The 15,227-nt window shown below is 46.7% G+C and overlaps 4 protein-coding genes across 4 annotated transcripts; 2 read left to right on the top strand and 2 right to left on the bottom strand.

Annotated features, from left to right (window-relative positions):
- Nucleotides 1–315: 315 nt before the first annotated feature.
- Nucleotides 316–1,689, bottom strand: TREMEDRAFT_62957 (uncharacterized protein; the record flags this gene model as incomplete). Its single annotated transcript, XM_007005103.1, has 3 exons — nucleotides 316–360; nucleotides 434–1,170; nucleotides 1,317–1,689. The coding sequence occupies 3 exons, from the start codon at nucleotides 1,687–1,689 to the stop codon at nucleotides 316–318; spliced, it is 1,155 nt and encodes a 384-aa protein (XP_007005165.1).
- A 1,442-nt stretch (nucleotides 1,690–3,131) lies between these two features.
- On the bottom strand, nucleotides 3,132–4,353 carry TREMEDRAFT_57128 (uncharacterized protein). The gene has a single exon (XM_007004966.1). It carries the CDS (start codon nucleotides 4,099–4,101, stop codon nucleotides 3,835–3,837), a length of 267 nt encoding a protein of 88 aa, XP_007005028.1. The 5' UTR covers nucleotides 4,102–4,353; the 3' UTR covers nucleotides 3,132–3,834.
- A 5,393-nt stretch (nucleotides 4,354–9,746) lies between these two features.
- On the top strand, nucleotides 9,747–11,539 carry TREMEDRAFT_62955 (20S proteasome subunit; the record flags this gene model as incomplete). Its single annotated transcript, XM_007005102.1, has 8 exons — nucleotides 9,747–9,760; nucleotides 9,913–9,952; nucleotides 9,997–10,038; nucleotides 10,286–10,591; nucleotides 10,806–10,864; nucleotides 10,917–11,019; nucleotides 11,241–11,336; nucleotides 11,465–11,539. 8 exons carry the CDS (start codon nucleotides 9,747–9,749, stop codon nucleotides 11,537–11,539), a joined length of 735 nt encoding a protein of 244 aa, XP_007005164.1.
- A 2,048-nt stretch (nucleotides 11,540–13,587) lies between these two features.
- On the top strand, nucleotides 13,588–14,718 carry TREMEDRAFT_62954 (uncharacterized protein; the record flags this gene model as incomplete). Its single annotated transcript, XM_007005101.1, has 1 exon — nucleotides 13,588–14,718. One exon carries the CDS (start codon nucleotides 13,588–13,590, stop codon nucleotides 14,716–14,718), a length of 1,131 nt encoding a protein of 376 aa, XP_007005163.1.
- Between the last annotated feature and the right edge of the window lie 509 nt (nucleotides 14,719–15,227).

Raw genomic sequence — 15,227 nt, 5'->3', positions numbered from 1 at the left:
TGTGACACGGACGGCGGGTCATAGTTGTCGACTGATCACGAGATTTGATGATTGCTTCGGTCCATTTATTGTTTGTCATCTTGGCAATCAGGGGGTAGCATCGAGTAAGAGGATTCATAGGATGGTGTTACTGTAAGAGATCTCAAAACATGCATCATTTTACTCGTAATTATTTTCTAGAAGATGAACCTCTTTCTGCCACGTTATCACCTCAAGAGGTTGAATCAGGAGCTCTGGACTGTGTTGCCCGTTGAATCCTGCCAATCATTCGTTGTCTGACCCCCCTATTTTCGTCTGATCTATGCGTCAAGGATCTTAAAGTAGAAGAGATAGCTTGTGTTTCTTCCTCACTACATTGACCTGAGGATTCACTACTTTCTTCTTCCAAACTACATTCTCCTTCACTTGATCCATCTACCTCATGACCACTTACGTATCTTCTTGAACCGTCCCCGGTTGTAAGTCCTCCTGGAATACCAAACCGAATTCCAGAATGAGGCTGACCAAGAGTGGGTGAAAAGGTAGGTTGAACAACATGTTCTTCATCTTCATCTCCATCTTCAATGATAGTAACGTTCGAAGCGCGTCTTGAATCCTCTCCCACCAAAGGTTCACCCTCAAACAAAGTTTGAACTGACTCCCTAACATTACTTGGGTATGTACCAGTGTATGGGCTCCTGAGAACTACAGTTGAGGGAGTACTAGGAGATATGTTTCCCATCTGTTGTGAGAAGTTAGAGGTATATTGCTGCCTACTAAATGGAGTTTGTATGTGTCCAAGAGTTGGACTATCTTGATCCTCCTCTTGACGTGACCAACCAGGTTCAGGCATTGAAGCTGTCGGCAAGGTGGTAGAATTGAGGGTATTGGTAAACCCCTCAGGTGGATCTCCTCGGGACCTGAGACTGGTAGGTAGGTAAGGACCTAAAGTTGGTGAATCTCCATCTTCATCCCGGAAGGGTAAAGATGATTCAACCGTTTGGGATGTAGAAGGAAGGTAAAGAGGTGCTGGAACAATACGATGAGTCCTGGAGGGAGTCCTAGCTGTTCGGGAAGAAACCTGCTGGATGGCAGCAGAAGAAGAAGTGAGCAAGGAAGGTGTTTGAGTTTGAGTTGCATTTCGGATTCGTTCAAGTTCAGGTTGATAAGTTTCATAAGCTTGAATGGAAGCTATTGATCAGTCATCAAAATCCATTTTCTTTCTTACATACTATTTTCACTAATCATAAGCACCGAGGTGACAACATAAAGATTAGGTTTGCTGGATATACGTTTAAGGTATGATTGACTGAATACAGAAGAATGAAATTACTCACCTCTAGTTGAAGTCTCAGGATCAGGACGCACCATACCATATCTTGGACTATTAGGAGTAGTATTCAAAGTCCCATCGTCAAAAACCAAAGGAACAGTTTCTCGACTTGCAGCTGGGTTATCCAACATAAGAGGAACTGCCATTCTTCCTTCTTCACTTTCCGTCTCGGAATAATCTCCCACTTGTGTATTTTGGTTTGTGACGTATCCCCATCTTCTGGAGTTGGCAGTGAGAGTATGACCTTCTGGGGGGCCGGGAGGTATCGCTCTTCCCGCTTGTCCAGTCGTACTAGCAGAGTTACTCATCTGTATAGCGAGTAGAGCGCGTTGTCGTTCCCGATAAGAAAGTGGATTTGACCCATCTTGACCTGACATATTCGTATCTATTGATAGTTGAGTATATCTATCAGGTTCTACTTCTGTCAGATCCCTCTCCGAATTGTCATTCTCAAACGAAGTATCCTCTGCATTTTGGGTATGAGGGAAATCAGAGGGATATCTAGTATCTTGAGATCTTTGGGGTGGATGAAATAAATATGGGGACTTCGGATCAACCATGGGGATCGGAGATGAGATAGTTGTCGTTTCCTTCGCATGGACGAAATCAGATGGAGATAAAGGTTTGGAACGTTTCAAACTAACACGACGTGTCAATTGTAAGAAATGAGAAGCAGCTTGAGAGATGGGTGAAGTTGGTGAAGTTGGTGAAGTTGGTGAAGTTGGTGAAGTTGGTGAAGTTGGTGAACTGATAGTTTTGGTTGGAGATAACGGTGAGTTATCTGTTTTAGAATGAGAGTGTGAATGTGAATTGAAGAAATGAGAATGTTGATGTAAAAAATCTATCAAATGTGGTGAGATAGGAATATGGATGGTTGATCTTTTAACACGATGATTAGAATTAGAATTAGAATCTGAATCAGAAAATTTACTTTCTGTCGAAGGGGAAAGTAGTGGCATTATCTTAGTGATTGTTTTTTTTTATCTTTTTGATTTTTTAAGGAAACAAATCACTGAGTTGGATGAAGTGAGGGGAGGTGGGAAATGAAGAGATTGATAAGCGAAATAATGAGAAATACTCACATTTTTTCACGGGGCGATTGCTGAGCTTTTGAGATTAATTCGGAGGATGAAAGTCTTTAGTCCGACTTGATATGAGTAGGTAAGACGTACTCGGCGGGAAATCAATACGAATCGGTCAATGATCAATGGGTGATTCGTACAAGGCGAGAGATGACAAGTTTGTATTATAAGTAATTGCTGAGGCGGGGATGATTGACTAGCAGTCTGTTTAATGAATTAGTCCGCACGAGGGGGGTTAGGTCGAATCAGTGAGATACACAAAGCGGGGGGAATTAGGAGGGGCGATGAGGGAAAAGAATATGACGAGTGATGACTTTAGTACGTGCGGAGAGAGACATGTGATAATTGTCGGAGTTTTCTGGTTCAAAGGATGATAAAAAGCACATGTTTCAGGTTGATCTCCGCCGTTTCGGGGTGACATCGATTGGAGAGGTGGGCGGGTGGAGGTGAATGACGCAATCAAGCCAAGAGAGGAAGACGGAAGAATGTGGAAGCGAGATTGATCGGCAGGAAGATGATGAAGGGAACAGGATGAGTTGTAAGGTGGAGGTGATGAGCGATGGGAGATGACTCGATAGATTTCATTCACTGAGTTGAGAGATTGTATCGTAAGTAGAGATGCGTAAGACAGGAGAAGCGAGAGAAGGAATTAAGGATGACAAGATAGATGGGAAGATTGATTGAAGATAGGGAGAGAGAGTCAATTTAATTGAGGAAAGAGATGGAATACAAGAATTGAAGAAAAGACAACGAAAAGTACATGCATGCACTCCATCGAAAACCCACATCAACCCTTATTTTTGTATTTTTGCGATTTTCGACCATATCTCCAAATACCCAAAACACCCAGATTCGAAAGAGGCAAACGGCGATTAGACAGAGTTGACAGAGTTGGGATCTATACACGAGTTCGGCGAAGGATAGCGATTCACTACAAGGTGGACGAGGACGGACGGAGGATTGACAATATGAACAGAGTGGAATGGTCACGCGAATACGACGGAGGAAAAGTCACACGTCGAGTCGAAATTTAGACAGGAGTTGGAACAACAGCGGAGTCCATTCAACGCGTGGCCAAAGAGGGGGATGAGGGTGTTTACAGCTGGAGTGGAAGGGAGGGTGGTTGTGATGAGGGGAACAGAGGGTGTTTGATGATTTGATTAAAGGGGGCTCGTCTCGTTCGTGTCGATTGTAATTTTATGATGTCGTTCGGAAAGTGTTTTTTTTTTTTTGGTTTAATTTTTATCGTTTAAATCTTCGACTTGCGGATCACTTTTCCAAGCAGGATTGATCGAACACAATCTTATCGAACCTCCAAATTCCAGCGTCTAGCCATTGTCACATCCCCTGGCCATTCACCCAGACCACACAAAGCGCAAAAAGTCGCTGTTTATTGATTGAACAAATCGCTTAAGGGCAATCTTTCCCCCTTCACACCAATCAGTCCACTGGGGCCCTCCTTCCTCTTCTACGCAAGTTTCTAGGTGGGGGTACCACTGCCCGATCAATCGCCCTGTTCCCCATCGCCGCCAAACCCTGAGCCACACCGGCAGCACCGACATTAGGTTGATTCAACATCATGTGAAATTGTCCATTACCCATTGCGACTGGGTCTTGACGCGGGAACAAGTTTTGAGCACCATTATCGAATCGACGCTGGACCGCCTGCGCCAAATGAGCCTGTGCTGCTAGTTGATGTTGAAGCATTGCGAGGTTCTGTACATCGAGATTTAATTGCGCCAGTCGAGGAGGCAGAGGTGGCTGTGGTTGTAGATGAGGCAAAGGAGCCGCGGCACCTCCACGAGGTTGAGGAATTCGGTTGCGAGCAGGTACAGGGTTGCCTTGTAGGACAGGGAGATCACCCGCTTGAGCGAGCTGAGCGGCTTGTCGGAAAAGATCGCCTTGATTTGGAGGGGCAGGTTGACGACGACGGTGGAGCGCGATAGCTTGCTGAAGAATATCGGCTCGAGGCACAGGACGTGCGGGAGCTACAGGAGCTGCAGGAGCGGCAGCGGCAGCGGCAGCGGGAGCTGGAGCGGCGGCAGGCTGTCGAGCACCATTACCGTTACGATTACGAGCCCTAGCGATAACATCGGCGATGGCGCGTTGTTGCATTTGGACGGCAGCTAGGAGAGCTGCTCGATTTTGAGGAGCAGGCGCAGCGGGGGCTACGGGTGGAGCACCGGGCGCGGGTACAAAACGGTCTGATCCATCAGCACTGATTACTATAAGATTGTGAGCTAGAGGAAGATGGCACAAGGCTTTGTGTTCGGCAAGAAAGAAGAGAGTTGGAATCAATAATTCCAACCGTCAGATTGGGGGGAGAGTTGCCACTGGTGACAAGGCGGGGACTTACTAATCTCGTTGAGCTGCGCCATCATTGCCGCGTATTGAGCTTGCTCCGCCGCTCGTGCCCCTATCAATTGTTGTCCCAACTGAGCCATGCGTTCGCCTATCCGAGCAGCCCAATCCCTGGGAGGAGCTGCAGGAGCGCGGATGAGGTCTGGGCGACGAGGAACTTCTGGAACGTCGATATGAACATCTTGGTTCTCGAGATTGATTCCTTCTGCTTGAGCTGCAGCGATGACTTCGACCTGGGCGGCGTCACGTGCGGCAACGATCTCTATGTCAGCTTACGAGTAGAAAGACGAACTATGTTGTGCACTTTCCACACCAAGACACGATATAGTGTATTGGTTGGAATTCTTAAGAGGGCAAAATTGAGGCATCAGAACGGGTGGACTTGGACATCACAAAAAATGGGGAGAAGCAGAATGAACCAGTGGGCGGAAAGCGGAACACAAGCGCGACAGGAGCCATATGGAATAGGACGAGTCTAGGCAGCATACATGTATACAGGACAGGGGAGAGGTCAATCAACAAACTTACAGCTTCGTTGTCTTTTGCGGCTTCATCTTTATCCCACAAGATGCACTTCGTCGACTTTCTAGGAACACCAGGTTCCCATGGATCTATCAATCAGCTCCGATTCATGACTACGTCCGAGCAGGTACTCACCGGTATCGAAATGTTTGTAGCCGTCGGTAATGATGACCCGACACATGTAACAGGAGGTCGTGCGGCATTTTTGGCACTGCAGGTCAGTCATGGCGGCGGCCTTCAGATGAACTAATCCAAAAAGGATGAAAAGTCTGTACTCACGACAATCTTGTTGCAACCACCATCTTTGAGAAATGGCTTGCCGCACTTTTCATTAGGACATTTCCTGATAAGAGCTTCGGACATGGCATCTTCCACAGCGTGAAGTTTGTTCAACTTGCGGTCTTTATCCATCTCTTCACACGTTTTGGGGATGTGGTCCTGGTCGTCAGCAAGTTGTCCCATCTGACCACTCATTACCCAGTTGAGGCATCACAGGATCGTGTCACCCACTGATGGATTACAGCATTCGAATAAAACAGCTTGTATGATGAAGTCAGAAGTTAAAAGCATGTGATGGAGACCACTCAGGTCATGAGGTGAGAGACGAGTGCAGGGGGAACGATGTGATGGAAAGCAAGATAACGAGGACTCACAGGTCGACGACACTTGCGACAGCTAACTTGACCGCATTCCGAGTTCAGACACCTGAACAGCTTCTCGTCCGGGTTCTCGATCACAACGGCGAAAGGGCAGTTGGGACAAGTTTCCAATCCCTCAATAGCAGCATCCTCGAGCTGCTTAGCTTGGTTGAGACGATGGTAAAGTTCAAGCGACTTGGCAGGTAAGAGACGGGAGAGCTCGGTTTCGGAAAACAGTGCAGTACAGCCGGACATGTCCATACAGGGGATAGTCTGACATCAGCAAGTGACTTACCCAGTCCGAAACTGAGCGCCCTCTTGACCGTAGGAACGGAACACATGAATTGATCTGAAAGTCTCGCTTGGATGACATGTGAGGGTTGAGCACGGCATGAGGATTCTAATGTATGCGACAGTGACGAGGTACTCACATGGTGTTGGTCTCCCAGTCGAGTCTCCGCATTTCGCCGAGCACATTCACCACAGAACAGATGACCGTCGGCACATTGGTACATGTTCTCCTGGTCTGTCAGTGATTTTTCAATCTCCAGAGGGAGATTTTTCCACAAAGGCTCTTACAGTAAGATATGTGGAGTCGTCGAGTGATGGCGAAAGATGTATGACATAGTGTCAAGAGGTAAGGAGGGGACGCTGGCAAGGAATGGAATAGCGCTTACCCAGATTTCATCCGCAAAACAACATCCGCATTCGATTCCGCCACCAGCAGCGATGACAGCTTGTTTCTCGCGTTCTTTCCGAGCGGCCTCTTTCTCGGACTCTTCTTCGTGTTCTGTTATCAGCTCAATCCATGTAGTGCATATTCTTTGCCTCTGTATGTGTCACGGAAGAGGCAGCATGAGAGAAGGGAAAAGCGTCAGAGAGCAGAGAACGAATCATAGTAAATAGCATGCACGGCGTTGACGCATGAAAATTGAGGATAGTGACGTCTAATACGCCACTGCCATGAGAGGGTAATCGCAGACAAAGATACCCGACACTTACTGATAGCTTGAGTCAACACCCTCAACTCGGTCTCAAATTCCCAATCGTCTCCCTGTGGAAGTTCCTTTTGCTTCACCTCTGCAGATTCGAGAGAGTCCGTATCGTGCATGGATTCGTCCTCTGTGGGAGACATCTCCCTAGCCTTCCTTTTGCCTTTATCCGAAATCATGGTCTGGATCCCGGTCTTTCCGCGAGGTCGACGAAGTAATTCAAAATGTTTAGCCGTGCCGTCCTTCACCTCTGCCAACTCTTTATGAAGAGTATAGTAGAGAGGCGTGAGAAAAGGTACGTCACGAAGCTTTTGTTTGATACTTTTGAATCAGCGACTGTTATTCGCATGTACCACAAGAAAACTTACTATGGTACAGGGATCCCTCGGAATGCATTCTGTAACCACATATGACTCCTAGTTTTATATACGAACCCAGCTCTTCCTTCATTTCGATAATTTATTTTTTTGTAATCTTCAATAGTTCCAATATCTTTATCTTTCTTCTCGTTGGTATTAGTTTTGTTTTCCGATTTTTGAGGTTTAGGATATCCGCCTTCTACTTCCAAAGCTGAAGCGATCACGTTGGCTATGCTTTCCCCAAGTTGACCAGCTTCTAGATGTTTCACCAATCGTTTCACAGCGTATTCTGGGCAGATATCAGGAAGAACTTCAAGAACACCGGGAAGAAGAGCCATAGCATCTACCTCCCGGGTAGATTGAGGTTGATCGTCATGATGATCTTCCTGTTCAGGTTCTAAATCCAACTTGATAGCATCGGCGTAGCGGAATTCCTTAGTTGGTGCTTTGAGTATACCACGACGTTTGGAGGGACCAGGACGGTCTTCTTCATCGGAGAGATCCGAAGCTCGTCTCTTCTTCGAAGATTCAGTGACGAGTGGCGACGAAGGTGGAGAGCTCGAGATGATGATAGGCGTACGATCTACCCTGGCGTTGGTGGGTCTGCCACGAAGATGGAGAGGAGTATGGTCAAGAGGAATGATATCATCGTCTTGATCCATGGTTTCGTATGAGTTACCAGTCGTGGGGCCGGACGGTATGAGCGAGTAGGAAGAATACGGGAGTTTGGATTTGATTAAGAAGAGGGCTTATGAGGGTGGGGAGAGCTTAGGAGAGAGATGAGATAAAAAGTTGAGAGTAGTGGGTATGTATAGGTTGGGCTGGAGCAGACGATACTTGTTTGGGATATGAGGAAGTAGGTTGGGATATGTACTACGATATGAGCGATATGTCCCCGATATGTTCCGGATATGTGTTTCTGTGAGAAAAGGAGAAAGGTAAGAGACCGAATGTAAATGGACTGTGAAGGAGTATTGGTGGTGTATGAGGAGTACGTATGTGAGAGGTGGTGAAGAAGAGAAGAAGAAGAAGGAATGTTCTTCCAGGGGTGTCGGTGTCAGAGACAAGAGAAAAGACTTACTCGGTCGGCTGTGAGAGCGCTCTTCGCCCGACGCCTGTGCGGGATTCGGCCCTCTCAACCGTCGAGCGATTGAGCGCTATTAATTAGCGTCTTGAGCATTCCGATATGTATCGGTTGTTGAAAGAAGGAGATAGAGTGACAAGAGAGAAGAGGAGAGGGGGAGTAGTACAAGAGACGAAGGGAAGAGAAGAGGGTAAAGAGAAAAATGAAACAAAAGAGAAAAAGTGGAAAGTGGCGGATATAGGAATATCGAATTTAAGAGACTGATTTTACTCACCTTTATGATATCTATTCGACTTTACTTACTGTTCTCGAAAGGTGATCAACTATTTAGAACGATTTGAAAGTCGAATTGGAGTGGCGAGAAAAGAAGAGATGAGAAAAGAAGAAAATAGCTGGGGATACCCGGTTTATATCCCTTTTTCTCACCCACCATGAGACGTTCTCACCTCTCAAGGCATCAGACCCCAGGATGATGAAAAAGAACCGAAAAGAACCGACGGTCGACGTTCGGCAAAAAGGCGTGAAAACTGGTAAAGGGAAAGACCAGAGGGGGTCAGGGCAGTGTCATACGTGCTCACTCGAGACAAATCTGATCACTAGGACAGCTAGGTCGGTACGTGGTAGTATGAGGCAGGGGTAGGACTGAAGGAGCTGAGAAGGGACTGAGGAAGTGCCACAAGGCTAGATGGGTTGAAAAATGGTCTTTAGTAGGAAAATAGGTGAGATTTCAAGTTGATTGGGAAGAGATGCCGGTGACGGTCATACATAGATCCATCATGGTATCCGGGTACGCCTCATGGTACATTGCAAGATCATGGACGGAGTGGGGGAAGGAAAGGAAATCAATCATGGTATATGCATATCCCGATATACATACGTCCGATGCATACGGTACCACCATGCATGTCAGTCGGTATGTGCACACCATGATGGACATGTGTGACCTCCCGCGAGCAATCTTGATATCGATCTAATCATGTCCCCCGATTACATCCCACATGCTACATGTCAAACGTTGAAATGCGCAATGGTGAGAGGGATGATGATGACATGGTAGACACCATGCATGCATATGCCCTACTACACCATACATTCACGGTTGGTGTTGGTTCTAATCAGTCTCGATATTTCATCCTCCCAAGCATGACATGTGTCCTCTCAACCACCATCCTCATGCATGCTGGTTAGTGATTTCATGCATACGGGTGCGTATGAGCAGGATGCATTCCAGGCCTAGAGATATCCACGTGATATTACGTAAACCAAATGAACGCTTCGTCATACGCGACCAAAGTCGTCCTCCCCCCCCTTCTTCGTCTTCAGCTTTACTTCCTCCCCCAAGCGCTATCTCTTTCTTCAGTGCCCATTCACTTCCTGACCAGACTAAAGAAGCAACATGTTTCTGACGAGGTGAGCTTCTGTGTCTTTTTACCAGCATGTAAAGCGTATGTCTGTTGGATGGAACAGCACACAAGAGGGACTTGAGACACGGACAAGGAATGTTAGAACGAACTGGAATAAACGGACGAGGAGAAGTAGGGATGTCAGAGGCTAACGAGTAGATCAGAGTATGATAGAGGTGTCAATACCTTCTCCCCCGAGGTGAGCTCATCTACAAGAGCATAATCGCTGAGCTGACGAATTAGGGGAGGTTGTTCCAGGTTGAATACGCAATGGAGGCTATCAAAGTCAGTATCAATACGTTCTCTCCCCCAACCCCTGTCTCTGCCGACTCTCAAAACCCGTTGTCCCCCTTCATCCTTCGATTTGACAATCACCACACAGTGAACTGAGACAATTGTTAGAATCTTCCATGAGTTTCCCAAGTGATATCAATATACATCAACTCGATCAACCTTTCGAACAATGACAGATAATTATCAATTCTTCGGCTCCTCGTCACTCCTTTGCTGCTAGATAGGCGCTGACACACAGCTCGGCTCCACTACCGTCGGAATAGCAACACCAGAAGGTACAGTTCTCGGTGTTGAAAAACGAGTGGCTTCACCTTTACTAGAAACATCTTCCATTGAGAAAATCATGGAGATTGACCGACATATAGGATGCGCAATGTCAGGTCTTACGGCAGATGCAAGGACTATGGTGGATCATGCTCGTGTCACTAGTCAGAATCATGCTTTTACATATGACGAGAATATCAAAGTTGAGAGTTGTACTCAGGCGGTATGTGATTTAGCTTTGAGATTTGGAGAGAGTGTGGAGGATGATGATGCTTTGATGGTGGGTCTTTTATCCTTTCACAATACCTCTTCCTCATTCACCTCTCCTCCGTGGTCCTTGCGGTCGATATCCTGCTTGTGTAAATGAACAGGGCGCTTGATCCTCTGATATATGGCGACTTCACCCACTGGTTGGAAACAGGACAGTAGTAGAGGTTTGACGCTGGACTTTGTGTCATGAGGTGTCGTCGAATAGTCATGATGACTGATAACAGTCACGACCATTCGGTGTAGCCTTACTTATAGCCGGCGTCGATGAGAAAGGTCCACAATTGTATGTATCAGCTGCTTCACGAAAATTCAACTTTGAGCTGCTGACAATAAAGATACCATACAGATCCTTCGGGGACGTTCACGCGATATGACGCTAAAGCCATTGGATCGGGGTCGGATGCTGCTCAACAAAGTCTGCAGGATGCTTTCCACAAGGTAGGTTAGGGTTGATTTCATCGTATATGACTACTCCGGCCCCGGTCCCTCCCTCTAGCCCACTATCGCGGCTTCACTCAGTTGTATCTGCTGTACGACTTGAGCCTCTCTGCTGCGCTCAGGATCACTGACTCTGTCTGCAACAACATCAGTAGCGCCCGTCTTCTCCATGGTATCGTCCCTGTAGCAAGCCTATCGATTTGATCCGAGCTAATGATAAGCAAATGACTCTGCAAGAGGCATACACATTGGCTCTGAAGGTGTTGAAACAGGTCATGGAGGAGAAACTGGATGAGAACAATGTACAACTGGCTAGGGTATGTCCCGTCGATTTGTCCTTGTTCCGAACCCTATACCATCCTTCATCTATACCACCATTACTCTTCTGTCGCGCTACGTCTACTCTCCTTACCCTTCTATTGCCGAATCCCGTGCTAATTCTTAGGTGACAAAAGCGAAAGGTTTCGAGATTCTCAACATTGACGAATTAAAACTCGCCATCGAAGGTATCTCCGCTTAAATCATTTATCACCCCTTTTTCTCTCATCGTGATAGGTCATGAATCATGCATGTGCATTAAACACTTTGAAACTTTCCCAGACCCAATCTCCTGCTCTATCCCATATATCACCACTTCGTTCGTCTTTCCCTCTAGGATCATTCAATTCAACCATGATACCCACCTCTACCGTCTCACCTGAGGGATTGAGAAGTCGCACTCGATCCCATTCGAGGTAAATGGGTAACCATGTTGTCCCTCCTCCCTTTTTAGTAGGTTCGCCGAGAGATGAAACGAAGTTTCTGCCAGTTGTGGTTTTATCAATTACGAGTTGAGAAGGTCGGGTCGTCGCAAGGGGGACCTTACTCGTCTTATTCCTCTTCTCTGTGAATCGAGATGATGAGGTCGTCCCGTCAACGTTATCACTAGTGATTTTATGGACGTTTATAATCTGAGATGATGACGACCTGGTGTGATATCCCGTTTGTGGGTTGTTCGGATCTGGGGAAGGGAGTAGAGGTAAAGTGGTATCAGGGAATCTTAATATGATCTCCGGTGGAGAACCTAGTTTCTTTCGAGGATGAGGAATAGGAGAAGTAATGTCGATCCTATCTAAAAGACACTGTTGATCCGAAGGAGGTTTATGTTGAGAATTTAGAATGTTGATCGATGTTCTTGGTAAATTTGAAGAGGAAATTGGGAATTGAGAAGATTTATAATATAATGAGAAACAGATAGTGGGATAAGTATGATACATCCCTTCTGGATATCTATCGATTTTAGGGATTTGGGCGTTGATAGAAGAGAGAAAAGATTGGATCATGGGTGAAGTGGGTGGGAAGAGAAAGAGAGGTTGTAAGAGGGATGCATCGATTTGAATCATCTTTCTGGCTAGAGTGAACGATGAGTGATGAGGGTTTGTCCTATTAGCCTAACCGATGAAGTACTAGGAATATTTTGGGAAGAAGGAGATTCTGGAGGAGTATGAGGGTCGTAGAAGGAAGAAGAGAAGATTGAGGATGATTTTACTTGGGTGCATAAGTAACCCTTGAAGGAATTTGTAGAGGGAGAGAGAGGTGAGAGATGTTAGATAGTGATAATCAGTACCTAAATTACACGTCACGTAAGAACCCCGAAACTCTTGTAGACGCCTCTTCATAGCTTTAGATGCAACTCTCATCCCCAACAGATTAACAGTCGGAGTAGCATTCTCCTCTCACCAGATATACTGAGAGTTCATCAATCCACGCTTGACATACACCTGTTTCGGCCCCTCTAGGGTTCCCCCTTGGCCACGATTATCGACACATCGGAAACACTGGATTTAGAAACGTTAGATATCGGTCGGAACGCTGGAAACGTCGGAAACGCTGGATATTGGATTTAGACGTTTGGACATTAGATCACGGATCACGGAAGTGCTGGATAGCAGACCCGCGGATTATCGACAACGTGAGTACATAAGTTGACGCTTGGAAGCCTCAACGTACATTTGTCCCAATCGTTGCTTGGAAGCCTCGACGACATCACCCTTCGATAAAATCCTCCTCGGATCCATCATCATTTCTGTCATATTCATTTCCGTCTCACATCACTGTTCCAACTCACATAAACTACAGAGTCATCACGCATCCCATTCCTAGTCAACCCTCGCTAGGGCCATTTCTTGGACACTTTCCGGCTGCGAGTCTCAACACCCTCGAGTCTCTACAATTTCAAGTATCCATCAACGCACAAGCCTCTTGCCACGTCATCACATTCCTTTACCGTACATCACTCATTGCTCCACGTCCTGTCTTCGACAGAGTAAATTCGGTAACACTCTTGACACTGCAAAGCCTACCTGCTGCGTAGGTTCCGGGACATCCGCTCGACTCTCCATACCACATTCCTCCGCGCACAAGCACGTTTAAACACCTCTGCAGCGCCTCCATCCGCCAAAGCAAGTTTGAACACCTCTGCGGCAAGACATATCTCGCACAAGCACGTTTAAATAATCACCTCTGCAGCGACAAAACCCCTCTCGCACAAGCACGTTCAAATAATCACCTCTGCAGCGACATTGCACGATGTCAAATAATGACGACCTCTCTGCACTTTCCAAGTTGATCCCGACTTTAACAGGGACAGAAACCTTTGTTCGTTGGCGCCGAGGTGTACGTAACTACCTCTTTGACAAAGGTGCTCAAGGTCATCTCAGCGGCCTTGAGCCCGAGCCTTTCAGACGACTCGTAAATCCGGCAGTGCCGACAGATCATTCCGTTGTCTTTCCCCCCGATACCATTGCAGGGGAGGCTCCCCCAGATGCCACAAATTCAACAACAGCCGTAGCTTTGACAGCTACTCAACGTACCACCTGGCTAGATTGGGCCAACAAAGAGCGTAAAGCTCGTTCGACACTCATTTTCACAATCTCTCCGGGACTAGCCGCCCAAGTCGAGGACCTCTGGTCAGCCCAAGAAATCTGGGCACGTATTACTGCGCAGCATCAAGTTAAAACGACAGCAAGGCGTAATGATCTCAACCAACGTATTTCCCTCCTTCGTCTAGTTGAAAATGCCAACTTCGACACCATGCACGCTCACCTCGAGACCTTTAGTGAGCTAGTAGCCGAGGCTCTTGGTGCAGGTGCCCATATAGATGATGGTGATCGTTCCGAAAGATTTCTTCTCTCCCTTGGTCGCGACTTCGCTCCACTTCGTCAACAGTGGGACCTCCGACCAGACACACAGAAAAGCTGGGACCATCTTGTAACCGCGTACCACAGTATTGCCGACACCCGCCGCCTTGAGCAAGAAATGGAGAACCATACTCAACAAGCCATCAGTGCTGTTCTCGTCAATAAAGATGCTATTAAGAAGGATAAGGGGAGATCAGGTAGTAGGGTAGGAAAGGGTAGAAGTAATGGTGCTGGTAGTGAACATGGAGGTAACAAGGAGAAGGAGAAGGGACAAGGAAAGACGAGGAAAGAAGGAAAACGTGGGAAGGATGAGAGTGATAGTGAAGAAGACGAAGAGTGTGATTGGTGTGGTAAATACGGACATAGTGTGGAAGACTGTCGCATTAAGAAACGCGGAGATCTATCCAAGAGTCAATTACAGGAAGCCATCAAAGAATACCGATCCAAACACCAAGTCAATGTCATGAGAGACGAGTCGCCAGAACCCATAGTCTTCGGTAATCTTTCTTCGATCCTATGAAAGCAACTTAGTACGGATTAAGGGGAGTGTTAGATAGTGATAATCAGTACCTAAATTACACGTCACGTAAGAACCCCGAAACTCTTGTAGACGCCTCTTCATAGCTTTAGATGCAACTCTCATCCCCAACAAGAGAGGGAGAGAGAGGGGGAGGTCACGTGATGAGATTGTTTCCGACGGAAATCTCATCCTCCCCAACCATCTTCTTCCCCCCCTTCCCTCTGCTCCCCCTGCTGCTCTCAATACTTAGCTACTCTAGTACATATCATCTTGTACAACATGTCTGAAGATGACCAAGGTGAGTTTCTTGTATCCTCTCACTCCCCTCTCATTTCTTCTAGCCGATCAAATCGAAGAGAACAAGAGGGAGAGAGAGATAAAGATCTTTCCCCCTAAACCACGAGGATAGGGTCCTTTAGGTTGATTGTCCCTTCTCGCCCTTCCTTTGTCCCCCCGGGTCTAAGCAATCCTCTTACTATTGGAGGAAGATGTGTTGACATCAACTTGAG

This window comes from Tremella mesenterica, assembly GCF_000271645.1.
Source record: "Tremella mesenterica DSM 1558 unplaced genomic scaffold TREMEscaffold_6, whole genome shotgun sequence".
Classification (NCBI taxonomy): domain Eukaryota; kingdom Fungi; phylum Basidiomycota; class Tremellomycetes; order Tremellales; family Tremellaceae; genus Tremella; species Tremella mesenterica.
This window is presented reverse-complemented; position numbering and strand designations above follow the sequence as displayed.